The following is a 24836-nucleotide window of genomic DNA, read 5'->3' on the forward strand; positions in this document are numbered from 1 at the left end:
ACGGGGCGTCATCGGAGGGGAAAGGGGAGCGAAAAACAAGAAAAATGAAAATGCAATCGCCCGATTTTGACAGTGGATCTAGTTTAGCATATAAACAGGCAGCGGATAATTAGTCTCGAGAGGGAAATCGGCATTCACTAAGTGTCGGGGTGTGGGCTCGCAATATTATAGCGGCTGTCCTCAAAATGATGCAGGGCAGACACATTACAGACGTAACAGCCGGCTGCTGGAGATTTTCACCCTTCATTTCACTGCGACTGCATCAGCACACTGCCATGCTTTAATCCTGGGTGTATGTATATTTGAAAAAGAATCAATTATTACTCTAACCCTCACCCCAGCAAGTGTTTTCACGTTCCATTCTGATCCCATTCCTACAGCAACAACCCCTCTACCACCTCCAACGCCACATGGTTGATATGTTCACGGATAACTGCTGGTTGGTAAGACACCCTTCTCAGGTTGTGTAGTGAGAGGGAACTCAGACTGAAGCTATTAAGTGTCTCAGGCGTTAGTGAGATATAGCACTGCATTTTGCAGATCCCCCCCCCCCCCCCCTCCCTCCAGTTGTGAGTAACAGTGTGTTCTGTCAGCAGTGCCGCAGAGCCTCTCACTAAGCAACTCACCCGAGGCAGACAGTAAATGGTACCAGAGACAGCCACAACAAAAAAAAGACTGCAAATGCAAAGTGTGACAACGTGTCCTGTGTGAGCTTGGCCTGCTCGTGATTGGTCCTCCTCCTGCAGGTAGTGGAGGCTGGCAGTGCGGACCTGAAATGTGCCGGCTCAGCTGAGCAAATGAGCTTGCAGAACTACAAAAAGCGGCTCCGATACATTCGCACATGATATGTCCTGTACGGGAACCACAACGCACAAACCAACGGCCAAACAAATAGAATTGACAGCCTATAAAAATCAGTTAATAATAATCATAATAATTGTGTAACTGAGCAAAAATGCCAAAGAAAAAGTCAAACGTACAACTAAATATTGGGAAAGACTACTTATGGTGGAGGTGTCCAACAAAACAGGACTTCCAACCAAGAGACCAGTATTCTAGACCACGTGTCCCTTTCAGTGTTATTAAGAAGGTCGCAGTTTTACTATCATTCAGTCTGATTGGGTCTGAAGGCTAACATGGCCATGGTGGCGATCAATCAAAACCATTGATTGTGCATATAATTGTATCTTCCTTACCTGACAAAGGCTACTGTATAGTACTATTCTCTATATATACGATATAGAAAAACCTTGAAAACCCACACAAAATGGTAAATGGCCTCATTTATATATATATACTTTTATAAATATATACTTTACAGCAATGACTGACATTCACCCATTCATACACCCATTCATACACACATTCACACACCGACGGCGGAGTCAACCACGCAGGGCGACAGCCAGCTCGTCAGGAGCAATTAGGGTGAGGTGTCTTGCTCAGGGACACCAGGCACTCAGCTAGGAGGAGCCGGGGATCGAACCGGCAATCTTGCGGTTACCAGCCAACCCGCTCTACCTCCTGAGCTAAACCCCCCCATGACAACATGACTTTGTCACTTGGACTTTGAGCTGTGGAGACAAATATTAAAAAACATAAGTCCAGTGTTTGTAAATCCAAAGCCATGACCTTTAACCCCTGATGTCCCAACCCTCAAGGCGTCAAATAATGCAGCTCGGTGTCCCTTGGCGTTTGCCATCAACGTCCATTCAGCTCAGGTCACACAGTACGGGTGGGCGTGGAGGGGTCAGACAACACACACTTCATGTCGGGGAGAGGGATGTTCCACATGACTCTGTGATGTTGATAATTGCAGATTGATTGATTGATAAATGTCATGATATTATTGGTTGGAACAATCTGATGTGAGCACGTGTCATATTTAGTTTTCCAGGGAGTAAAAAAAATATATTTTCTTTTTGTTTTTTTTCTAAATTTAGGGCATATTTTGTTAAATGGCTACACAATATGACCAGGGATGTGATCTAAAAGGGTTAAAAATTATTTTTTTATTTCAGCTCTTTAACGTCACTCATGCTCTTCTCCTAAACCTGTCCTCGGTGGTTTCCTTCCTGTGTAGAGGGACTTTTATTTTGAGTATTTTGAGTAAGTATGCATGTAACGATAAGCATACATTGACACAGTAGAGTTGGACGTAGAGCGCCTGGAGCACAGACCAAGCTGCATGGTTTGATGCATTGGAGTGAGGTAATAACTTCCTGTGATTGCACACTGTATATGTATTTTGCCGACACATGCGTATATGCTACTCCTGCAAAACAAATCTGCTGCTCGCGCTCACTTAGTTTGCATTTTGCTTCTAATTTCCATCCGTTAGTTTGTCTTTATCATGTCATGTCAATGCCGGTGTCCATTCCTTCCCTACACGCACATAAGTCAGCATCGACATCTGTGTCAGGCAGAGGATAATGAAAACACCTGTCTCAGAAACGCCTCGCATTGTGATTCCCATCAGGACGTGTGTTCCTGCAACTGAATCATGAGGAGGCCGGTGTGGAAAGATAACTAGAAGAGCAATTATCCCATGAAAAGCTACATTCCTGCACATAACACTGCGGTTGAAAAAGACATCAACTACCAAACATCTCAAGGTAAAACAAACAACAACAACAGGGGGGAAAAACACTCTGGATGCGGAATGCTAAGCGCGAAGAAAAGAAATCCTCCGGGTCACGTTCAGGTCGAACAGAAGCAGCCACGGAGAACGCTGTACTGCCAGCAGAGAAACGGCGTTTCACCGAGAAGACGGAGACAACAGATCATAATGGGCATAATGCTTACAGAGGAAGTCACTTGTCAAATAGGAAGCAGTCAGCCCTGGAAATATGGCTGTTACAGTAACTCGCACACGAGACACTCAATCTCACTGTCACGCACTCCGATACGGAAATACACCAAACAGGAAGGAAGAGGAAACACAAACATAAAAAACATGCTTCCAATAAAACACAGCATTGCTGGGGATTGGAAGGAGCACTCTCCAGTCAACACTTTGATTTATGTTTACATTATTATTTAGAAAGTTTGAGATATTGTTTTCAGAAAGGAATCCTTCCACGAAGGATTTTCTGAAGTTGTAGAAAAAGCTGGATTGGTGGTATAAAACTCAGCTGAAAGCGATATTAAAGTCATATTCGACCCATTTTCAGTTTATTTCACCTCACAAAAATGTCTTTCTCTAGAATATATAACGCAACACTATCAGCTCCACGATACCAGACAGGCAGACGAAGAGGAAAATAAATGATTTAACTGTTGCTTTGACTTACATACCAATTTAACATTATGTCGTCTTCCAATCGCAGACTGTAATTACATAGAACATAACGTAATTTTCTTACCAATGAAACCCAGTGTCAAAAAGATGGTTTATTAAAAACAGCATAAGCTACTACAGAAGTAAACTCATCACAAAATCAGTTCCATTAAGATTTCTTATTTTCATATTCCAGATTTATCTGCCGATTTATCGTCTTTTCCATCTCCAAACTACCGTTATTATATCTGCCTTTAAAAATCAACTATCGGTCGACCTCTAACCTGTACCTACCAAGGACTCCTGACACCAGGAGACCTATAATTTCATAATTAATGTGACGGATTGCACTCTGTCCAGTTTCATCATCACTTGCCTTCACGCCCAGAGCTCGAATAAAAAACAGAAGAAAAGAAACGGCTCCTGCCTGCCAACTGAAGCAGGGCGGAAATATTTATCAGTACATCCGTGAGCTCTAAAATCAATAGAGATGAACAAAATAACCACCCACACACACACACACACACGCACACACACACACACACACACAGCAAGAGTGGCACAACACCAGGTTTTGAACTTCATAAGGAGTTGATAACACGTCTGCAGCACGGTAGCGAGAAAACAACCGTTGCAACTTTGAATTGACTTCTGTAACATTTTCATCTATTCCATTGTCTTTTAATTTCCTATCTATCAAAGAGTAGATTTAAACAATTGATCACATGACCCACTAATGAAGTGCTTGTTCTTGCTGCTTTCCCCAGAAATAGGATCTCTGTGTCTGTGGCCACAGTCCCGCACAAAATTCAAAATGAGTCGGTCTGCCCAGGAGGAGCTACTCAGGGAACTATGCTGCGTTTACTTGTAATGGGAAATCAGAAACTTGCAACTGCTGAGTCAGGCTCCGTTCAACTCCCAGTCCAAAGAAAAATAGTAACTAGTAATCAAGTCATCAAGAAGCAAAGTAACCGCCAACGAGGGAAAACCACGGAGCTCCTTTCAGTGTGGAGCATTTGAAGGCATCACGAGTCCCAGAGGCTTGCCTGCAGTTCCATCTACCGCCAGAGAGGCCGCTAGAAGCAACGCATCTCACACCTTACAGACTGCCACTTTAACTCCGGTGTCATAATTCAGCTGTGATTCACACGCCGGAGCAGATTAACCGAGAACAGCTGAGTCGGCTTTGTGATGCCTTGCTCCTTCCCTCTGCTGAAGCATCAACAGCCAGACTTACATCGTGGGCTTGAAGTTCAAGGATGCCACTGATCCTCTTTATGGAGCATCAACTGTCGGAGCATTCACCGAGGCCCGAGCAACACAAACATGACTTAATCATTTCTGACAGTCGGCTGACAGCTAGATAATTTATTCACCTGACGAATATACATTTTTCAACTTATAGAAGGTTTGTCACCCGGAATGACTTGATTTCAGGTCTGTTGGGTGTTGAGGGGAAAGAATGGTAGGATTTGATAATGAAAAAAATCCTCTCGTAATACTGAAAACAGACAAACTTCCAGATAGTCTCTTGGCATCCGCCGACAGCTGAAACGCTCCCAAAACTCCCAATCCGACATGCTCACGAGCAGGGTCCTCTGAGGAGAGGAGGATACAGGCGACGGAAACAAGTGGGGGGTTTTTCCAGATTGGTCACGGTTATATCATCGTCGGAGCTCTTCTCTTTCTAAGAGCCATTAAGATTTAAATGACTTCCCAGCAGCGTTTTCTTTCCCAGCAATCAGAAAACCAAAGTGCATACCAGAAGAGGAGAGATTCTGTCATGGAGCAACAACGTGGTGTATTCTGTTTGGTTTGAACACAGTAAGTGTACTCACATTGATCGATGTTCCCGTCTGCTTTCCCCTTCTCCTGCAAACAGAGAGCACACACACACACACACACACACACACACACACACACACACACACACACACACACACACACACACACACACACACACACACACACACACACACACACACACACACACACACACACACACACACACACACACACACACACACACACACACACACAGGTTATTACAGGCTCCGAGGAGTGAGACAAAAACAGCCCTTTCTGCAGCTTTCCAACATGCTATTCGTTACCGCGCCTTCCCCCCTTTTCTGGCTTCAGAGAAGAAGACGACGGAATGAAAAATAAGATATATACAGTATATATATTAGGGGTGAGTATTGGCAAGAACCTCACAATACCATACGTATCACGATACCTTGGTCACGATACGATACGTATCACAATAGTGCAATATAAATAAAGATGAAAACACAATTACCTGTATATGTACATCAGATGATATTGATCAGAGGACAAATTGAGTCAAAACTATTTCATTCAAAACAGCCTCTCTATTTTATTCATTCCCATGAAATTCACTGGAATAAATACTGAAAATAAAATGAAAAAGGATAAAGTACTGCATTCACAATGTGTCTAAACATGAATCTTTTTGTAATCGATCTTTGAAGTTGAAAAATCGATTGTATTGGGCGGCAAAGTATCGCGATATATTGCCGTATCGATATTTTTACCCACCCCTAATATATGTATATATATATATATATACAAAGGTGGATCCATTCAACCCCCCTAATTGGAAATACACCTCCCAACTGGCGAGATGATGCCTTGCGAGATGGCAGTTGTCACTACATTGTGCTGGAATGTTTATCAGGATGTCAAACAATTGACGCCGCGAGGATGAATGATTTGATTTGTCCGTTCCAACTGTGAGTGTGATATCGATATGCAGCTTCAAACGGAGATCACATCTGAATAAATGTCACTTTCAATGTCTGCATGTGGATGGGAACCAAAACAAATGTGCTGCATCTAAAGGATGCAGTCAGACTTTCATACATGCGCTATAAATAACATAAGATTTTTGAGTGTTAAGAGTGGAGGCCACAACAGAGACAATGAAACTGGCTTGAGGTTGTTTTCTTTATTCTTACTAAAGCTGAAGATGACGATGCTCGTTATCCATAAATGCAACAAGCAAAACATAAACATGCAGAAATGTGTTGATATCTGCAGCGTCATTTTGCCTAGAAAGCTCTTATTCAAGATATCTAGAATTTTGAAGATCTTAACAGATCTATATTTCTATAATTGCATATAAATCTGTAGCTGTAATTTGTACTTCCTGTTCAAGATGTCTTCAACTCTACGTCGTCCTTGATTTAACCCGTCAAAATGATGTTGCAGATATCAGAAACTGGAATAAGAATCGTCAATATTTTTTATCTATGGCTAAATAATTAGTCATAGATAGCTTGAAATCCAGCTGCAGACACCAGAAAGTACGGGAGTCCTTTTCAGCGCCATCACTGCTGATTTTTGACTAGTTATCTACTAGTATAACGATATCCTGGTTAAATACTTGTCATAATAAATCTGAAAATCGCTACTGATTAGAGATATTCAAACTCAGCTAATAAATAAATAAAGCTTGCCACAGAAAGCCGCCTACAGTTAGCTCTGCAGCCGTAAACAGAGATGACAGAGATGATAAACGATGCCACAGGACTCTTTATTGTAAAAGGTTTGAAATCTTGTAAACAGTGCAGTCAAGAGCTTTTTGGTAACCAGCAATTGTCCCAACAGTATAAACAGTTATTCTAGGGTGTGTAGCCTATACAAGCTTGTCAGAGATAAGGTCTGGTATTAATGAGGTTGATATATTTTCACACAACAGGAGACAAGTACAAGACGAGACAGTACCATTTATATCGATGTAGTTGAGGTTGTGTTCGAGAACCCGCTTCAATTTCAAAATGAATAGCGGCGACAGTGTTTCCGCTTGTAACGACCTGATCCACTTTCCCAGTATACACGTAGATGGTTGTTTTCCCCCCTCTATTGGCCTATAATGTCTATATTTATACATGTTTCATATGCGATTGAATGTTGTAGTTGCTGGTGTGAAAATGTGAGATAGATATTCAGTTCCCATCTGAATAAGGTGTCAGTTTGAGTCTGTAAGTGGCAGGAGTGAGGATACGAAGGTGAATAAGGAAAGTGATGACTTCTTTTCTTGCATTACGAATAAATAATGACGCGAATGGAAAAATGTTTGTGAAAGCGTTCGATAGCTGAAATCTATCACCTTTTACTTTTGCCTTTAGGAGGCCAGCCGACCCGTGGGTGTGCCTGCTTGTTAGCTGCTGATCACCTGTGCTCCGCATAAATGCGTCTGAACTCGAGGTGCAATGTGACGTTTAACTGGCAAAAACAAAAGGATCGACGCCCCGTTTAAAAATAGAAACAGGAGCAGGTCTGCGCAATGCAACGCCGCCTCTGAAGCAGCCGATATGTGGCAGCAGTTGAAGTGTTGTGACATTTTGCATTCTTGTCCCTCAGTGTGGATGTCACAGTTAATGAGGCTCAGCGATAAAAAGATGTGTGAGTCTGCGAGGCCCTCTTGGCTTCCCGGGAGACCGAGAGCCTCACGGAAAACACAGCAGTTTTAGTGCCTCCTGTCATCGCCTCCTCTCTTTGTCTCTACGTCTCTATCCCTCGCTCGTTCTGCCATCTGTCTATCTTAATTGCAGACGTGCTTCCTCGTGATGGCAGGATAAAATTGAGTGTGCTCATCAGCACCGCCTTCCATCATCTGGAGTGCCGCTGTTTGATCAATTGATTAGAGAATCAAACCAAGCATAGAGGTGAAAGAAAGGCTATGTGCTCCTTTCTAAAAATACTGTCCTCTCTTCCCGGCGTCTCTTCCCTTCGTCACGTCCCTTTGTACAATCAGCTTCAGGTTTTAATTGTAATTATCCAAAGGCAACTACTTTCATGTCACTTGATCAGGCGAAGTTGATGTGTTCTTGTACATGGATGATTAGGAGGCAGATTGCATCTTTAATTGCAAGGCAACAATTAAATTGACACGTTCGGCAAATAACTATCACTGGGATGCATTTGCTGTTAGTAAACATGACAAAGTATTTTTGTGGGCGGATCTTAGCTGGAGGTAGAATCTTCTGAACACATTTAACATCGGCTAGCAAGTTGTGTTGCGCTGTTTTTTTTTATAATAATAAGGTGAGAAGATGGATGCTCCGTATAGGTTGCTGGCTGGTTCGGAGGCTAGTTCGCAAGCTAGCTTGTCCATCTTTAGAGCTGGCCACTTAGCTAGCTAGTTAGCAAGCTAGCTTGTCCATCTTTAGAGCTGGTAACTTAGCTAGCTAGTTAGAAAGCTAGCTTGTCCATCTTTAGAGCTGGCGACTTAGCTCGCTAGTTAGCAAGCTAGGTTGTCCATCTTTGTAGCTGGCGACAGAGCTAACTCCTGGGGCGGAGACACCGTGAGACTAACTTTCTGTAAAGCAAAAAAGCACACCGCCATTAGCAAGGTAGCTTGCTAACTAGCTAGCCACTTAATACGTAATTGAACAACTCAATGTGTCTCACACACACACACACACTGGTGTCCCAGTGAAGGAAAGCCACATTGTGAGTCCCAGATAAGTGACAACTTTGTTTGAATCAAACCATTTCTGCAACCAGTGTCGTATAAAAGCATGGTGGAATTAGCAAGCTAGCCAAGTAGCCAGCTTTCTCACATTTGGCTTGTTAATTCCACCATGCTGTCATGCCAAACTGGTAACACCTCTCCATCTCTCTAATAGTTCTGCCCATTAGCAACATCCTCTCCTCCCCTGTAATAGTGCAGCAGCTGTGACAGATGAGAAGGTTAGCAGAAGGCTAAACTTGACTTTAAGAAACACTTTCTTTCCCATCTCTGAAACTATTCACCAATAACTCCTATCACAATTTATCATCTCAAATGATATAGATTCCGCCGACCGACAACACAGCAAGACGACATTATGGGTGTAGAACTTTTGCCCACTTCACTTCTCCGAGGGTTTTGCTTTTGTTTTGCCTCCAGCTCACACTCAACGTAATCATGACATCGGCTATAAAAGGGTCTATAGGCCAAACCCACTAGGTTTCAATTAGAGCCGATGCTTTTCTCCACCATAAATCCCCTTTGTAATAGAGCCAGCTTGTGTGTTTCTACATAAAATCTCCCTCCCCAGAGCAGTTGGTATTATGTGATGAGATTATGAAAACAGTCGCGATGTTGACGGATGCACAATAGGGAAGACAGAAGATGCAATACCTTTTAACCTCTTGAGCCCGAGGCTGTTTTTATTTGAACTGTGATCCCTTTGTGTGCATGCTTATGGCATAGTCTCTACATGACTCAGGCATGTCATGAGTTGTTATTTTCAGTTACTAGACATGCAGTCCGGTGTCTTTTAATGTTGCACTCAAATGGAATATCATTGTAAATTGTATCTTTGTATTGTAAAAATACAAAGATATTGATGGTTTCTTTTCTGCCTCAATATTGTTAAATAATAGGTGCACAATGTGACCAGGGATGTAATCTGAAAAGGTTTAAAGGGCATTTTTCATTTTATATGGTATTTTTCAACACAATGATAATTTGTGTCCCTGTACCCAAAACCAATAAAGTGCATTTAGTGAGGAACTGTCATGACGCTGGGTTGGATTACCATGAGAAGACGGAGTATTATTGGCCTCCGACCGCAGGAATACAGCATGAGCTAAAAATCTACTTTCCAATATGTGTCTGTATTTGGTTTAAATCATGGGTAAGTGCTGTTGCTATGGTTACTGTTGTTATTCCATGTGTAATATTAAGCACCGTTAGATGATTTTAACAGATAAATGCCATCAGAAATATTTCACCCTGAGTGTGGCATAACTTAGCCACTAAGAGTTGATAAGACAATATTTTTTTTTACGTCTACTGTGGCTTCACGTATTACAGCACGAGCACGCAACACCCTCCAAATGTCACGCCGTTGTAATGTCATTGGTGTCTGTTTGCCTTCTTTATTGGGTTGTGTAGTAGCGGTAGTAAACTCAAAAAGGATTGTTAAAAAAAAAAAACCCTAGTACAAACAAATCTCTGAGTGCTACATGGCTTCATCTCGGATGCCATTTAAACACCCACACAGAACAGGAATCTGACATCGCTGGCACTGAGAATGACATTTTTGTGGGAATGCAATTTGAACAGCCGGGCAATTCAAGCCAAGATATGTCTGTTACAAAGTGTGCTCCATTATATGTGCAGCTATGCAGGCCCTCTCCATTCAAGGACCCATATGTTTGTATGTGCCAACTTATTCTCACTGCATCGCTCTAAACAACTCAGCTTGAATTAGCTGTCCGTACGCCAACAGTGGTGCAGTGATGATTTTTTTGTGAAGCAGCAGCTTCAGTTATCGTCCAATATGTGGAGCATATTGATGCTTTGACCTGTTTACGAGATTGCCTGATTGGGATGAAGAGGCAGTGAGGAGGAGGAGGAGCGGGGAAGCTAAGCGTTTACCTTTCTGCAGTCAATATGTATTCCCTGATGTCTGTTGCCGAGAAAGAAGGGACCTGTATCACCTGACAGTAATTCATCAGTGCACCTACAAGACACTTAATGAGCTTAATGAAAAGGAGACAAAAGCTAAAGAAAAATAGGCAATGTATGCAAATAGCAATACCTTCTCATGCATTACTTTGATGAATCCTAAAATAGAACTAAAACATAACAAATTCCAGCTTTTTCCCTCCCCTGCATCATTAGCTGGAGTGGACTCACTGGCACGATCTGTCCTCAAAACATCTTCATTTATTCTAATTTGTCCCCAGCTTCTTAGGTGATAAACAACAGCTTCACTTCAAGTTTTACACTTTTTTTTATGCTACACTGGTGCATCCATGTGCTAATCAGCTCCCTACAGAAGGTGGAAACACAATCACCTTCACAAATAACCTCCAAAACCAATAGCAATAACTCATGAACTCACTCAGAATGTCATGGAGACGGTTCGGTTATCATCACGTGACCCGACATCATCGACGGGTGATCTCTGAATCCTTTTACCCCGGGACTTAAATGCCTTGCATTCGGCTGATTAAAATAATGTCGACAGCACTGAATCTAAAAGAGAAAGCCCGGAGTCGTGGTCTTCTTGTGGACCAAAAGGTTGACGACGACGTTGGACTGGAGTTGAAAACCATTCTGACCTTCAAGAGCAAATAATAATAATGTTAATGTCTAGACTCGGGAACATTCATCAGGCTTGTTTTTTCGTCCAGACAACAGAAGAGACGCCTGGAAGGTTGGTGTTGTTTACTTTTGACATATCTCCTTTATTCATCTGCATCCCCATCATCTTTACTTTTCCCTCATTGGCAATTTCATTTCATATTTTCTGCATGTTGTCTCTACAAGATCAAATAAAATAAATTATATTTTATCGTCGTGTATTTTTATATTGTTAGCTGCACTGCATCGTTTTAGTGTTAGCTTTATAGCATATGGTTGGATTCCATTTCAGGTGTCACGTTTAATGTACTCCAAGATTTATTTATGAACAGCACACACCGTGTACTGCACTACTACAACCCTGCTTTTTAAAAATATATCTATTAATACAACACTTTTTGGCCTCGTGGCCCCAATGACTGAAGCTTCGTACCGTGTTTTTCTGTGTTTAACATTAAAAAAGGTGCCTCCGTCAAACAAAGGCTGAGCATAGAAAGTATCAGCTACTACTATAATTATAGAGCAGAGGAGTATTATTGCTTCATATAATCACAACCATTGCACATGCTTTGTGTGCCTGAAAGCTTTTCTTCAGCTTCCCGTAGAAATTCTCAGGAGACAGCCTGAGAAATTGTCAAATAACCCTCTGGGACTGCAATGAAATAAAAAAAAAACTAAAGCTTTATGGGTAGAAGTCATAATCAAAATGTAAATGTGAGGGGGAGGGGGGAGGGACTGAAAAGTAAAACGCTATTTTCTTTCTTTTCATTGTTCCTGTATTTATTCTCCATTCATTCAATGCATAACCCTCTAAACCTTTCGTCCAACCACTCCACTCCTCCATCTTCACAGCTGCCGAATTACATTCTCGCTGCTTATTTAAACAAACCCTTCATGCACACTTCCGGTCCCTTTGCCTCCGAGTCAATGGATTTCTTTTTTCCATTTGGTTTTTCATTAGATGCCTAAAATACAGTTTAATGTTTTACGATACCTTTCATCAATTTTTAAGCTTTAACGTATCTTTAAATTCTGCTTTTACAGCATCGTGTTTAAACTCAACGTCAGCTTTCTACTTCCTCTGCTAGCATTCACGCTCCAACAAATTATGAAAGTGATTTGTGTTGATTATCACGCTGAACAAGAAATGTGAATGAAGAAAGAATGTGCTTTTTTTGGCGATGCTAACTTCCTGTTGCCCTACAAAAATACGTCATACCTGCATCAAAACGTTTCGTCTCAACCAAGCGTTGTTAAGGAAATTCAGTTACGTTGCTATTATTATCTTGCCCTTTTCCCCATTTTAGTATTATTGTTTATTATTATAGCCCTGTGCAGGCAAGATGTTTGTAGTAACCAAAGTTAATTTCGAACGATGGCATCTGAATATCTTCCCCAGATATCGGACCTTGTTGTAGCCCGCTAACGGAGCTATACCATTCCATGCTGATAAGTGCTTCTTAAGGCTTAATGGGCTTCGAACATGGAATGAAGCCACCATTAGTGTCGCCACTTAATTATTTACACCTGCTATGACAAGTCAAAATGTTCTCTGTGTAAAATATATATATATATATATATATATATATATATATATATATATATATATATATATATATATATATATATATATGAGACACACATAATCTATCCTACTGTAAAACTAAATTAATTCAAGAAGGGATTTGAACAGTTTGGAATCAGATTTGAGATTCAGTAAGTGATTCAGTAAACACCCTGTATTGTATAGTTCTATAATAATCCTAAATAAGCTTGTATATTGTGCACTTTGTGCAATAAACAAGAGGTTAATTGATGCTCCAAAGCTGCCACCATCCCAGTGTGGATTTGTTCGTACATTGCAGGCGTCTTGGTTGCTCTGTAAGATCCAAATACGGCCCCCGGGAAGTTGACAAGAGGTCAAAATCTAAACGCTTTCATCCAGCCTACTTTACGTCATTTCTCTTTCTTGTTTTTTTTCAGTCTGGTACACCCCTAAGATATTCTATTGTTCCTCTGTTTACACGTTTTGTATTGTTTTGGAGGTGAGACATAGGCGGAAAAGAAAAAAGAAATTCTGGCACAACTTATTTATTCCCGAAGGCTGTGAGAATGCATCCCGCATAATCATGTGAAGTCACGGACTCGCATGATTCACCCCCAGGTTGAATTCTGGTGCCAATTGACAGCTTCTTAAGTTCCAAATCCTGGCTAGATAGACGGAGGGGGGGGGGGGGGGGGGGGGTGCCTGGGAATTTGTTGGGTTATTTTTTTTTTTTTTTAAGCATCAAGGGATTTCAGGGGACAGAACCACTAAGGCAAAATTACATTCCACAGCCTGCTGCCAACTTGGCAAAGCCCGGAGTGAGTCAGATTTAGAACAGACCGGGGGGGTGTTCACGCTTCATTGCACTGAGAATTAGGACGACTGCGGGGCTGTGTGGTATGTATCTGTCTGTGCGTATGTCTTTCTGACAACCTGTTAGGACTTTACGTTTCTATTATACAGAGAACACTTGCTGGCAAGGACCTGTTTGCTCATAGGGCAAGTCTTTTTTCTTCTCCCCTCTCTCTTCAGCCTGGGAATCTCCAGGCTGCCAACATGATAAAGGCAACCAGACGAGCTCATTCAGAAACCAGCCCACGAGAGTTGAAGCAATTATCTCCAAACAGTTTGAAAATAGATTAACAAACAAAAGATGGCTTGCAAAATGACATGCTAGTTGGAACCATTAACAACAAGTACAACAACGGAACAAATGAAACGGAACAGAGTGATGTTAGATGCACTGTATCTGTGTGCATTCATCCACGATTGTACTTTAATTAAGCTGAATGTCCAAACGACAACCGGAAAGGTATTTGTCAAGAGTCGCATGTTCAAAGATGGCTGTATAGAGCGGAATAACATTATTAATGTTAATATAGAGAGCCAGACTTAATGAGTAAAAGTATTGTCACACCGTGAGAAAGCACATTGCTGTCGTCTGATGAGTGACAGCTTTGTATTTCTGGAACAAGTGCATGAAAGCACTAGTGGACACCTGGCTAATTAGAATAAATCCATTTCTAATACGTATAATAAGTCAAAATGCAAAGTAAATAGCAGAGGAGACATCGAGACGAGAGTGCAATGTTTCACAGAAGTTAAGATGTGCTAAATGTGACAACAGATGTGTCTTGTCAGACTATTTTTATACACTTCATTTTTCTCGCGGCCCAGATCTGATTTATGGTTGATATGATTGATTCACATCACTGTAAGTGTTTCTTTGGCTTGATGGAGGGTTACGGGATATTTACCGTGGAGCGGGGTTCCTGGGAGGAGGTGCGTGACATCGTGGCTGCGTCGACGCCGCCGCCTCGCCAGCAGGCCGAGGTTCCCAGCAGAGCGGCCACAGCCAAGGCCCAAACACCCAGGCTGCCCATGAGTACCTGAGTGGGAAGAGAAACACACAATGCACGCATGGGTCAAATATAAAACACAGCTTCATACTTCATATTTAGTTCATACAGGTCAACATTATAAAACAATCTTCTTGTATATGTTGTGTTATCAATATAATTAATGATTATGTGATTATTATGTAAAGAGGTATTCGGCAAAGACGTTCCCAGAATCCACTTAGTGAAGTAACGACCTCAAAAGAGTGTAAAAACTTGTTTCCTTCAAATGTATTTTAAGCTTTTCTTAACGCATTAAAGTACTTGATGCAAAAAGAAGGAGAGAAAATTTCAGAGAACCTTCATCATTTGCTATTTCCAAGCATGACATCACACAAAAAGATGTGTTTTTCTGCATTCTAACCATTTTTCTTGTATTTGTGCTCATTCATTTGCAGTGACAGTTGCATTTGTTTGCCTGTGTTGCCCTTGTGGCCAGGTTGCTGGCCTGATTAAATAAAGAATACATAAAAAAATAATAATAACACCAATGGCGTAAAAACTGGTTTAACAGCATTGACTGTCTTTTTCACATCATTCTACTCAAATCCTGCGTGGTTTACAGGTATTTGTACTTTAAGAGTGACACGAGACGTGTCAAACTAAGAGCTGAAATGATGTTCACGCGTACACACAGTGGTACAAATATTGTACACTTGCATAAATTAATAATGCACACATGAACAACATGAGCATAATCCAGCTGTGCGAACATCAAAGCCGCCGCTGCTGAGGATGATTATCTGCGTTACAAAGGACACACAAAATCTTTTGATGTCGACAAAGAGACAACCCTCTGAAGTCGCAAATGTGGAGTGTGTATAACCTCAGAACATCGATTCCACTGCTGCGAGACACACACACACACACACACACCTCCAGGAAAAAAGAAATGGCTCAGACTACTGTTGTCTGCAACGCTGCAGAGTAAAAAGCACCTGAAGTAGCTGAACCTAATCTTTTTTTCCCCACATAATGACAAGTTCCTTTGGTAAATAAAGCTATAAATAGCAGGCAGGCGAGATACCGATACCTGTATCAGGTCATACTCATAATACTCCTCCGATCCCACTGCAGCAACGTGGCATTAATCTCTCATCATTGAGTCTAAATACCCGCCCGGCTGCAACAATAACACGCTGCACAAACATGTTAAATCATCATTTATCAGCAGCTGCAGGATGAAGCTTAACAGTCTAGTGAGTCTCCACCACATCAGTTCATTTAGCTGGGAGTCTGCTGCTGGAGCCTGTCAGGGTGTCTACCCATGTACTACAGCTTACATAACGTTAGCGACTGTGTGAGTATACGACAGTATGAAGTCAGCAGCAACATTACAGCGTAAATGCAGCAGTTTATTTTTTGGATTAATAAATGCTACAACTTTCCAGTTCCCGTGTCTTGCTGTCGGCCAGCTGATGATCAAAGTGGCAACAGCTCCGGCTGCTCCGGCTCAGGAACACTTAAGGTGGACTGACCTTTAAGGTGGACGATTCGTTATTCTGTTAAATTGACAGCTAACTGATAGTTATTAACATCACTACAGCAAACTCTGCTCCGTTTGTATCATTTGAATGTTAAAATGTCGATGGTTTCAAAATGATTGTTAGACCTGTAATGGTATCATTATGTCCTCAATCATCAGCAAGTACTGAAATGCAAGTACTTGTACTTTGTCTGGAGAAAAAGTGGACTCAGTGCATCCTTATCATTTCATAATAAAATGCATTTAAAATGGTAATGCTCTGGATGACCTGAGCTCAAGAGTGAATGAACAAGACAGCTCTTTAAAAATATCACTGAACCATCATTGCACTGGTGTTTCTGTTATTGTGTCCACCCCCTGTAGCGTCCTCCAGAAACTGCACTAATGAGAAATATTTACTGTACTCCCATCAAAGCACTGACTTCTTCGTCTTATCAGCTGATGCAGGCTTTTATGTTTACCCTGTGTGACACGGGCCGTCCGTGTGTGCGGTATTATACTTTCAGGTAATGTGTTTATAGTTTTTACGGTGGTCCTATACTTTATTATGTGACTTTATTGTGTGTTTTACTGCAGACCAGTCTGACAACAAATTTCCCTGAGGGGGTTGTAAAGTTTGCGATTGAACTGAAGCAAGGGCGCAAAAAAAAAAAACCCAAGCATCTCAAACAGTGCAGGTGTTTATGGTGTTACATGTTCACCAGAATATTGAATATTTAAAAGGTGCCATAACTCACCTTGACCTGTAAATGCCCTGGTCCTGTGAGCTGAAAGCGTGTTGTCTGCTTTACATATCTATTTCTGCTTTTTTTTTTAATTAATAAACAAACAATGATTTGATTTTTTACATTAATTTTCTCAATTTTTCAACTGTAATAAAAGGCTTTGTCAAATGACAAAGTAAAATTTCAGAAAAATAATCATCAAATAATCATTTTCATACCGACAATCAGTATTCAGATTTGTATCTTAATTAGTTAAGTATGAACAGCACAATGTAAAACTTTCACTTAATACTGCTAATAGATTTTTCAGCTCCCTGCATGTGGATTATTATCAGTATTATCAGCTAAATGTAAATAAAGCATCAAAGAACCTGTCATTTTCAGCATGTGGAGCTGGCCAAACTCTGAACCTTAGCAATAGCTATAAACTCTCTGTATCGTCTCTGTTTAAAAAAAATTCTATTCTATTCACTTCCCTCTGATGCGTACTGTATAATATAGCAAAAGAAATACTACATACAATACTCAAATACCTCCAGAAAGAATATATTTATATATAATCCGGTCCTGTCAGCATCCACATCACCCGACAAGGAACCACCAGCATCATTCAAGGAGCTAGCCCGAGGCTAGCGGGCCCTCACAGATGAGACCTCACCCTTGTGAAATTAAACACCAAATGAGATCTGCCAGTCACTGTGTTATTTGCAGCCTGCCCACACACACACACACACACACACACACACACACACACACACACACACACACACACACACACACACACACACACACACACACACACACACACACACACACACACACACACACACACACACACACACACACATCCATACACTCGCTCTCATGGAGCCTTAGTCCTGTGGAATGAACGGCCCATTTAGAAATTCATCAGGAGGGAGGCCGTCTACGAGGAAGCCATTATTTGAGCAGCATATTAAAAAGCTTAAAGGAAACCAGCGCGGCCCTTTGGCAGCGTTTGCCCACATCACTACTTGCTTTGAGTGAAGGACTCGCATTATAAACAGACTCCATGTGCTGAAAGTTAAATGCCATCTATTCACACCCCAGAAACTTTCTCTCTCTACATTTCTTTCTTCAGAACTTTCAATTTTAGGGACACAAAAGTTCCGTCACAGGCCCCGAGGAGTTCTCAAGAGCTGCTGCCAGCCCGGCGTTTTCCAGTCTTATGTTACCAACTGAAATTTCATTCTCATTTTCTTCATATACGTTGCAGGGAAATTGGTTTGGAGGCTTTTTTGAATTATCAAAATGAACCAGGAGGTTATTAGTTCAAGGTTTAAAAAGAAAAATGAAGAAATCCAAGAGGGAAGGGTGCATTTCTGTATGGATTAAGGTATCTACTTTTGCCTCTTGCACTGGGATTGCAGTATGAGAGCAAGTAATACGTGTCAATGAAGCTGTGAGTGTCAAATACACTGATAATAACAAATCAAAAATATGTGACAACTGAACCAGATTCGGTTGTTTGGGGGAGCTGACGATCCAGGAAATGAAGCTTTCTATCTTGAAGGGAATAGTCCGCTAAACATGACTTAATGTGCAGCGCTCAGCCACAGTAAAGCACCATCTGCTAGCCATCACATTTTAAGATGAGGCATTCGAAGGAAGGTGACATCTCATGTTGTCTTTAGACACATTCAGCCAGGAGCAGCTTTTTTTCCCCCCATTCTGTGTCATTAAAATACACATTTTCACTCACTGTTTATATTAAATGCCTGCAAAGATGTCTCAATGAAAACACGAAAACACACGAGCATAAAGATGATTGCATGTTGATATTTGAAATGTCAGTGTCATCCTGATAAGAGCATCTTCATCTGGTGTCAGTTATAAAATGATGATACTGTATTTTGGACGGATAATGTTCAGTAAACAGGCCAGAAAGTACAGCTAAAAGTGAAATGTGTTGCTAATATCATGTATAATATAATATCATGTATGGATCCTAGAGAGCATCATGCTGACTGATGCTTCCTGTTAATTGTGGTGTTTCCACCTTAAACTGACGTTAAAAAGCACCAAACCAGTGTTACTACACGTCTTATTCATGACAACATCGGCCAGCTAGCTTACATTACCTTATGTTTGTTTGTTTTTTAGCTAGTTTGTTTACGTTTCGTCCATATTTAATACACATGATAGATTGTATCTGAAAAGGTTTGGGTTTAAAACTCACCTCGTCGTTAAAAATCATCCTTCTAGCTCAGATTCCAGTTTGAAATTCAGTTTTTTCCGTAATAATGTGCGGCCCAACGTCTCGGCTCTGCTGTGATTGACAGCTCTGAGGGCGGAGCCTAAAGTATGAAGCAGCTCAACGATTGGCTGAAAGACTTCTAGGCTCCGAATGACACAGTCCGCCATAAATGAATGATTTCCAGCTCCTCCCAGTACGTGTTCCTCATTTTTATACTGGGACGTGTTGGGAAGTTGTTCAGACTGGTTTCTTCTTCTCTACGTTGGATTCCGGATCGCAAACCAAGCGTCACTTATCGCCGCTTCCTGGTTACGAAATATAATCAGAGGCGCCCGAGAACTTTAGCCCAATGAGATGCAGCGAAGGGGAACACGTGAGTCGAGAGGGTGTGCGTGTTATTGAAATCGGCGTACGCCGATATGGGATTCTTTTGAAATGGACATTAACGCCAAACTCCACCCGGGCAACTTACGTTAACCGGAAGCAACCGGACATTAATAACATTTGCACCCAGAACCTGCTTCTAGCTTCTGACGCAGACGGGATGACGTCAATGAATGAATTTGAATGGTTTTTATTAGAATACAGTAATTAACAAAAAACACACAAGAGTTTCACAAGGTTGAATTAGATAAAGAACAGTCTCAGAGCATTTTTACACACCGTTTCAACATGAATGGCAGCGGACGGCGGTTTCAACAGGTAGACTGAGCTCTACTGAAGTAAACCCTGACTGGAACCTAGCAGACAGGAGTGGAGCTGAGGGTGAGCATACTGGGAATCAGGGATGTCTAAAGAAAGTCCTCAACCCCCAGGTGTCTCCCTGTGTACCAACCTCCAGTTGTACAGCACACTAAGGGCCCTCCTCCTCTCCACATGCAAACAAACAGAACGAAGTCAGAGTCCCACGGCGAACATTACCGCTTGGTTCACTTTCACAGTTAACTGTAATGTTCCGGGAATACACTTTGGAACACAGATAAGGAAGCAATTATGTATTTTTTAAAAGGTCTTACAAGCTGGAAGTCCAGTGGCAGTCACTAATTCAGAAGAAACCAACTGGAAACTCACAAGAGAACACGGATGAAACCAGGAAAAACATAATAGAAGAACCAGAATGCTAAATCTTATACATATATATATATATACACACACACACACTATATACTCAGCTGTATAGTCAGTGATTTTCAACCAGTGTCATATAAGCAGAGGTGGAGCCAAAGGACTGAACGGATGAGATTCTAAGGCTACGAATGCAAATGATGGCTGCGTGAAGTCCTGCGGCCTCGCCGTCTCTCTCTGTGATGTCAGCAGGCGAAGGCCTCTAACCGAGCCCTGAGACAACGTCAGACGATCAGGCTGAGCTTCCTGCTCGCTGCGCTCCAGGTGCGTTCGCTGTCACGGTTTACAAATGACGCGTGCAGCTCCGATACGACATTCGGCGTGCTTCCTCCTCTGAGTATTTAAAACAGATCACAACGGAGGGAGAAAGAGAGAGAGGCAAAAAAAATAACATCTGTGAAAGCCGAACGCCACATGCTGACAATGTACGGTAGCTTTTCCCAGCTCTGACGTAAAAGCTCCCCACATCGGTGTATTTTTAGAAAGTATTCCTCAATTAATGAGTTGTTTTTGTAAGAGTTATCCGCTTTGTCAGCTTCTTAACCCCGCTACCCTTCTGCAAGCAGAAGATTTTCTACCGTCAATCATTTTGTAAAAGTAGAGGGTTTTTTCTGGAATAGTGCATGCCCCATTTTCGAAAAAAAACCTACTCTCCTCTCTACCGCTACTCCTCCTGTGTGAAATCTCTACCATCATTCTGCAGCTGCCGCCTGCACTCAGGGTTCAAACAGCCTCCCCGCCTCAGACACACGCCTGCGTCACTTGAAGCGCCGCCATCGAGGGGATCGCCTTTGCCCGAATGTTTTCGCGTCGCGTTTATATTTCACTCTTGTTTCGGTGTGGTTGAGGTGGGGGGGGGAGGGGGTACAATCTGTCTGTCAGCCATGCATCAGACACTCTAACCCTAGTTATCTCCCCAGACACTCCAGGTGAACAGGATACGCATCGTTTCAGGGCTTTTTTTCTCTCGCTCTCTTATATATATTTATATATTTTTATATAACAAGACGTGATGAATCTCAGGATGCTCTGCCAAATGCCCCGAAGAGGATTTCTACAGCACAGTAGCCCGGAAAGATAAGGTTACGAACTGTCATTCACTGTAATGTAGAAGACTCAGGAGCGCTGCTGCCCCTCGGAAAGGAGACGGAGGTGAACGCCTCGGCCTTATCAGCTGCACATCCAGACGGCTCACAATTAAAAGGATTTTACTCTGACAAGGTGGAACTAATTAAGAAAGAAAAGATCTAATCAATGCTGACTGTTGGCGGGTGGAACTTGAAAGGGAATATCCAGACATTCTTAGCCGTTATCAGTCTGGTGAGGGCGATTTCCCTTTTGTTCACCGTACCAGCGTTTTCTTTTTCACATTTTGGGGCCTCAATCAGACGGAGCCTGTGGTGGTTTTGTGTTGTGAAATAGTTTTGGATAAGTGTGCTGCTTTGGCGTTGCTGAGCGCCTCAATGTGACTCACCAGGAGCACCCTGAACGCCTCACGATGAAAATAGTAACTCAGATTTAATGTGCGTCATGCAGCTCAGGGTTTGTGTTGAGCTAAGTTTGGAGCTCATTCATTGGTTGCTGAGAATCAATTATGTAAAAAGAAGCCCTAAAGCTGCAGTGATCAATAATCAAACAAACTATGTGTCATGTGACATGTTTTCATTGAGGTCAGGAAACAAAAGTACTTTATCACCCAAGTGGGGTTTCCCTCAACTCTGCAGAGCCCTTTAGAGTCTTTCGGCTCGTTGTTTTGGTTTCACAGGTCACAACTTGCTGTGTCAACTCTCATCATCCACTTTTTCAGCTTAAACCTTTATATTCCAGCAACAAACCACCGACAGACAGAGTTAATACCAGCTGGGGAACATGGTGGAGTGTTTTAGCAGCTCACGAACCAGATATTTAGTTGAAATCACCAAGTTATCCTAGAAGAAACTGCTAATTACTGATGTGATTTTTCCAGCGTGTTGAAATAAATAGAGGAAATAAATAAAATATTCTGAGGAGGAAAATCCATCTTAAAAAAAAAAAGCAAAGTGACTTATACAGCTGTGAAGTTAAGCATGTCTGATTCTTAGTAATTGGCCTAAAACGTGCAAAAACACTGGTTCGCTCCTTTTGATTAATGCAGGGAATCGGGTGAAAAGAAAAACGAATCTAGTCAGTTTGTGGATGAAAAACTGCGCAATAAATAAGATAAAAAAATAAAAACCCACAATGCAGCAGAGATAGAAATGTTAATTTATTGATTTTGCAGAGAAACAAGATGCTTAAGAGAGAAGTGTCCTCACGCTAAACCCAACGCAGGTTATGGTGCTTTAGCAAGGCCAGATATATATTCATCAGCTTGGACTCTTCTTATTATCTCAGTATCAATCTCCTGAAGTAATAAGACCTCATCCTGAGACCAGAGAGATAAAAGAGGCTCCTCCTCTCTGCTTCATGCTCTCTACCTCTCCCTCTTTCCTTTTTTCTTACTCAACACTCATATTGACTTTTGGCTTTTTTCTCTGACAAGTTCCCCTGACCAGATCAGCAGCCCTCGGGTGTTAAATCCCACATCTTGCTTGTCAGGTGGGGCTGAAAGACACACAAACAGCGAGTGACTTGTTAAATCCTGAAATCCCCTGCAGGCTGTATGACACGGCTGCAAGAGCAAATAGGATATCAGGGGGATCAGCGGTGCCGGAGCAGAGATGTCTGTCCGGCTAACAGGAAGTCGTGAGAAAACAATACGAAAGAGGTCTGCGTCGCTAACGAAGGGAAAAGCAGCCTCGAAAGCATGAACGGCTCTTCAGAGGCACTTTGTGGAGGAGAAACGTGTGTACTTATATACACCATTGTCATATTCTGCCCTAAATGCTCAGTGGATGCTGGGACTGTACTGTGAATATAAGCATATTTATTTATTTATGGAGGTTCACAGAGGGGTTTGATTGGTTGACAGGCTGTCATTCTCCGTCCCAGTGGTTGTCATGGTAGTCATGCACCGCGGCTTCGCCACGATTTTAAAAAACAATGTATTTCCAAATTTGAAAATGTGAGGAGTGGAAATTACAGATATTTGTTTTATTATGCAGGAAGTTAAAAAAAGAAAATAAATACTCAATTAAAGTCCAGATACCTGAAAAATGTTGTGGCTGAAATCTTTAAGGTTAAAAACTCAAGTGCAGTTCAAGTTCATCCTTGACCTTGGGATCGGTTCATGAGTGACAAGATCATCTCAGCTCGAACGACACTTTCCACAGCTTCCACACCTAAATCAGAGATGTTGCATCGAATATGATGCTGCCTTTCATCCGTGTTCCTCATCCTCTCGCTCTTTTGCCTTAGCAACAAACCATGTTCATGAGAAAAGAAGCGGATCAATGATGACTTTCTCCACTTGAGTGTGTTTCAGTGAGCAGCAGGTAGGAGAGACAATGGTTTGTGTGTTACAAAGAGTGAGTCGAGCCTTGAATTGCACCACCTCTCCAAACGTGAAACCCACAAAAACAACTCGAGAGTGGAGTGACAACTGACTACATAAAAGCAGATGGCTGACTGACTTTCGCTGCAGAAAAACAGATATGCCGCCGCGACCTTTCCGTAACCCCTCCACGCGTTTCTCCCTCCCGGCCGACTCTTTCGTCAGTTTCCTCCCGTTCAGCGAGCGCTCTTTGCTCAGAGCTGCAGCGCCGATGCTCTTGAGCTCAGCCGCTGTGTTCATATGGGACGCGGCGGTAAAGGTCATTTCTAGAAGTTCAACATTAGTGATCGGAATTTCAAGTGAAGCGTGTTGCCCGTGTTTTGAGGGCCTTGTTCCCCCGCGGGGAGTACAGAGGACTCTTCAGGTGAGACAGCCACAGCAATGGAATACAAAGGATACAGTATCCGCTGTGCTTTCACTGTCATTTATATTAAACTCCCATCATTGTCATGTTAATCACGTTACAATTTCACTGTGTATGAGTGCAGCTAAGCCCACGAGAAAGAGTTTCATCAGTTCAATTTAAAACTAATCTCGTCGGCCCCATCAGGACGTGAGTGCACGGCCAAAGAGCCAACCCACAAGACTGTGACTCATCGTGTGCAATTCATTTTTACCTTTGTTTTTTGGAGCACGGCTCATTATATTTCTTTGGGAACATTTTTTTGCAAAAAGCCATACAAATCAAAGTCACCGGGCGTAAAATATATTTAAAAAAAAGGCAGAGGAAGTGGGCTCGGTTTCCCCGAGGGGATGGCTTTGTTGTAGGGAAATAAATTTCACTCCTGATTAGACAAGCTCTGCGTGGGGTTCCCACGACGTGATGCCAAGAATGTCACTGTTCACCAGTGGGGCATTATAATTGATATGAAAATCTCATTTATGAACATGTCATCCAAGGCTTTTTTACATGGTTTGTATGTTTACAGCCTGCAGCATCTCATTGTATTTTTGTACACTA

General features: G+C 41.9%; 1 protein-coding gene across 2 annotated transcripts in view; it reads right to left on the reverse strand.

The window, feature by feature from the left end:
- Positions 1-24836, reverse strand: part of fstl4 (follistatin-like 4) — a 172398-nt gene that overhangs the window by 143756 nt on the left and 3806 nt on the right. Inside the window, exons 1-3 of one of the 2 annotated variants that reach the window (XM_084029130.1) lie at positions 19261-19280; positions 14691-14822; positions 5119-5152 (exon numbers count right to left, since the gene is read on the reverse strand). In XM_084029130.1, the coding sequence (XP_083885256.1) occupies positions 5119-5152; positions 14691-14822; positions 19261-19278 (184 nt within the window). In that variant the 5' untranslated portion in view covers positions 19279-19280. Of the gene's footprint in view, positions 1-5118; positions 5153-14690; positions 14823-19260; positions 19281-24836 lie in introns of those variants that run through there. The other variant, XM_084029131.1, reaches the window with a different exon arrangement.

This window comes from Eutrigla gurnardus (genome assembly GCF_963514095.1).
Source record: "Eutrigla gurnardus genome assembly, chromosome: 15".
Taxonomy (NCBI): Eukaryota; Metazoa; Chordata; class Actinopteri; order Perciformes; family Triglidae; genus Eutrigla; species Eutrigla gurnardus.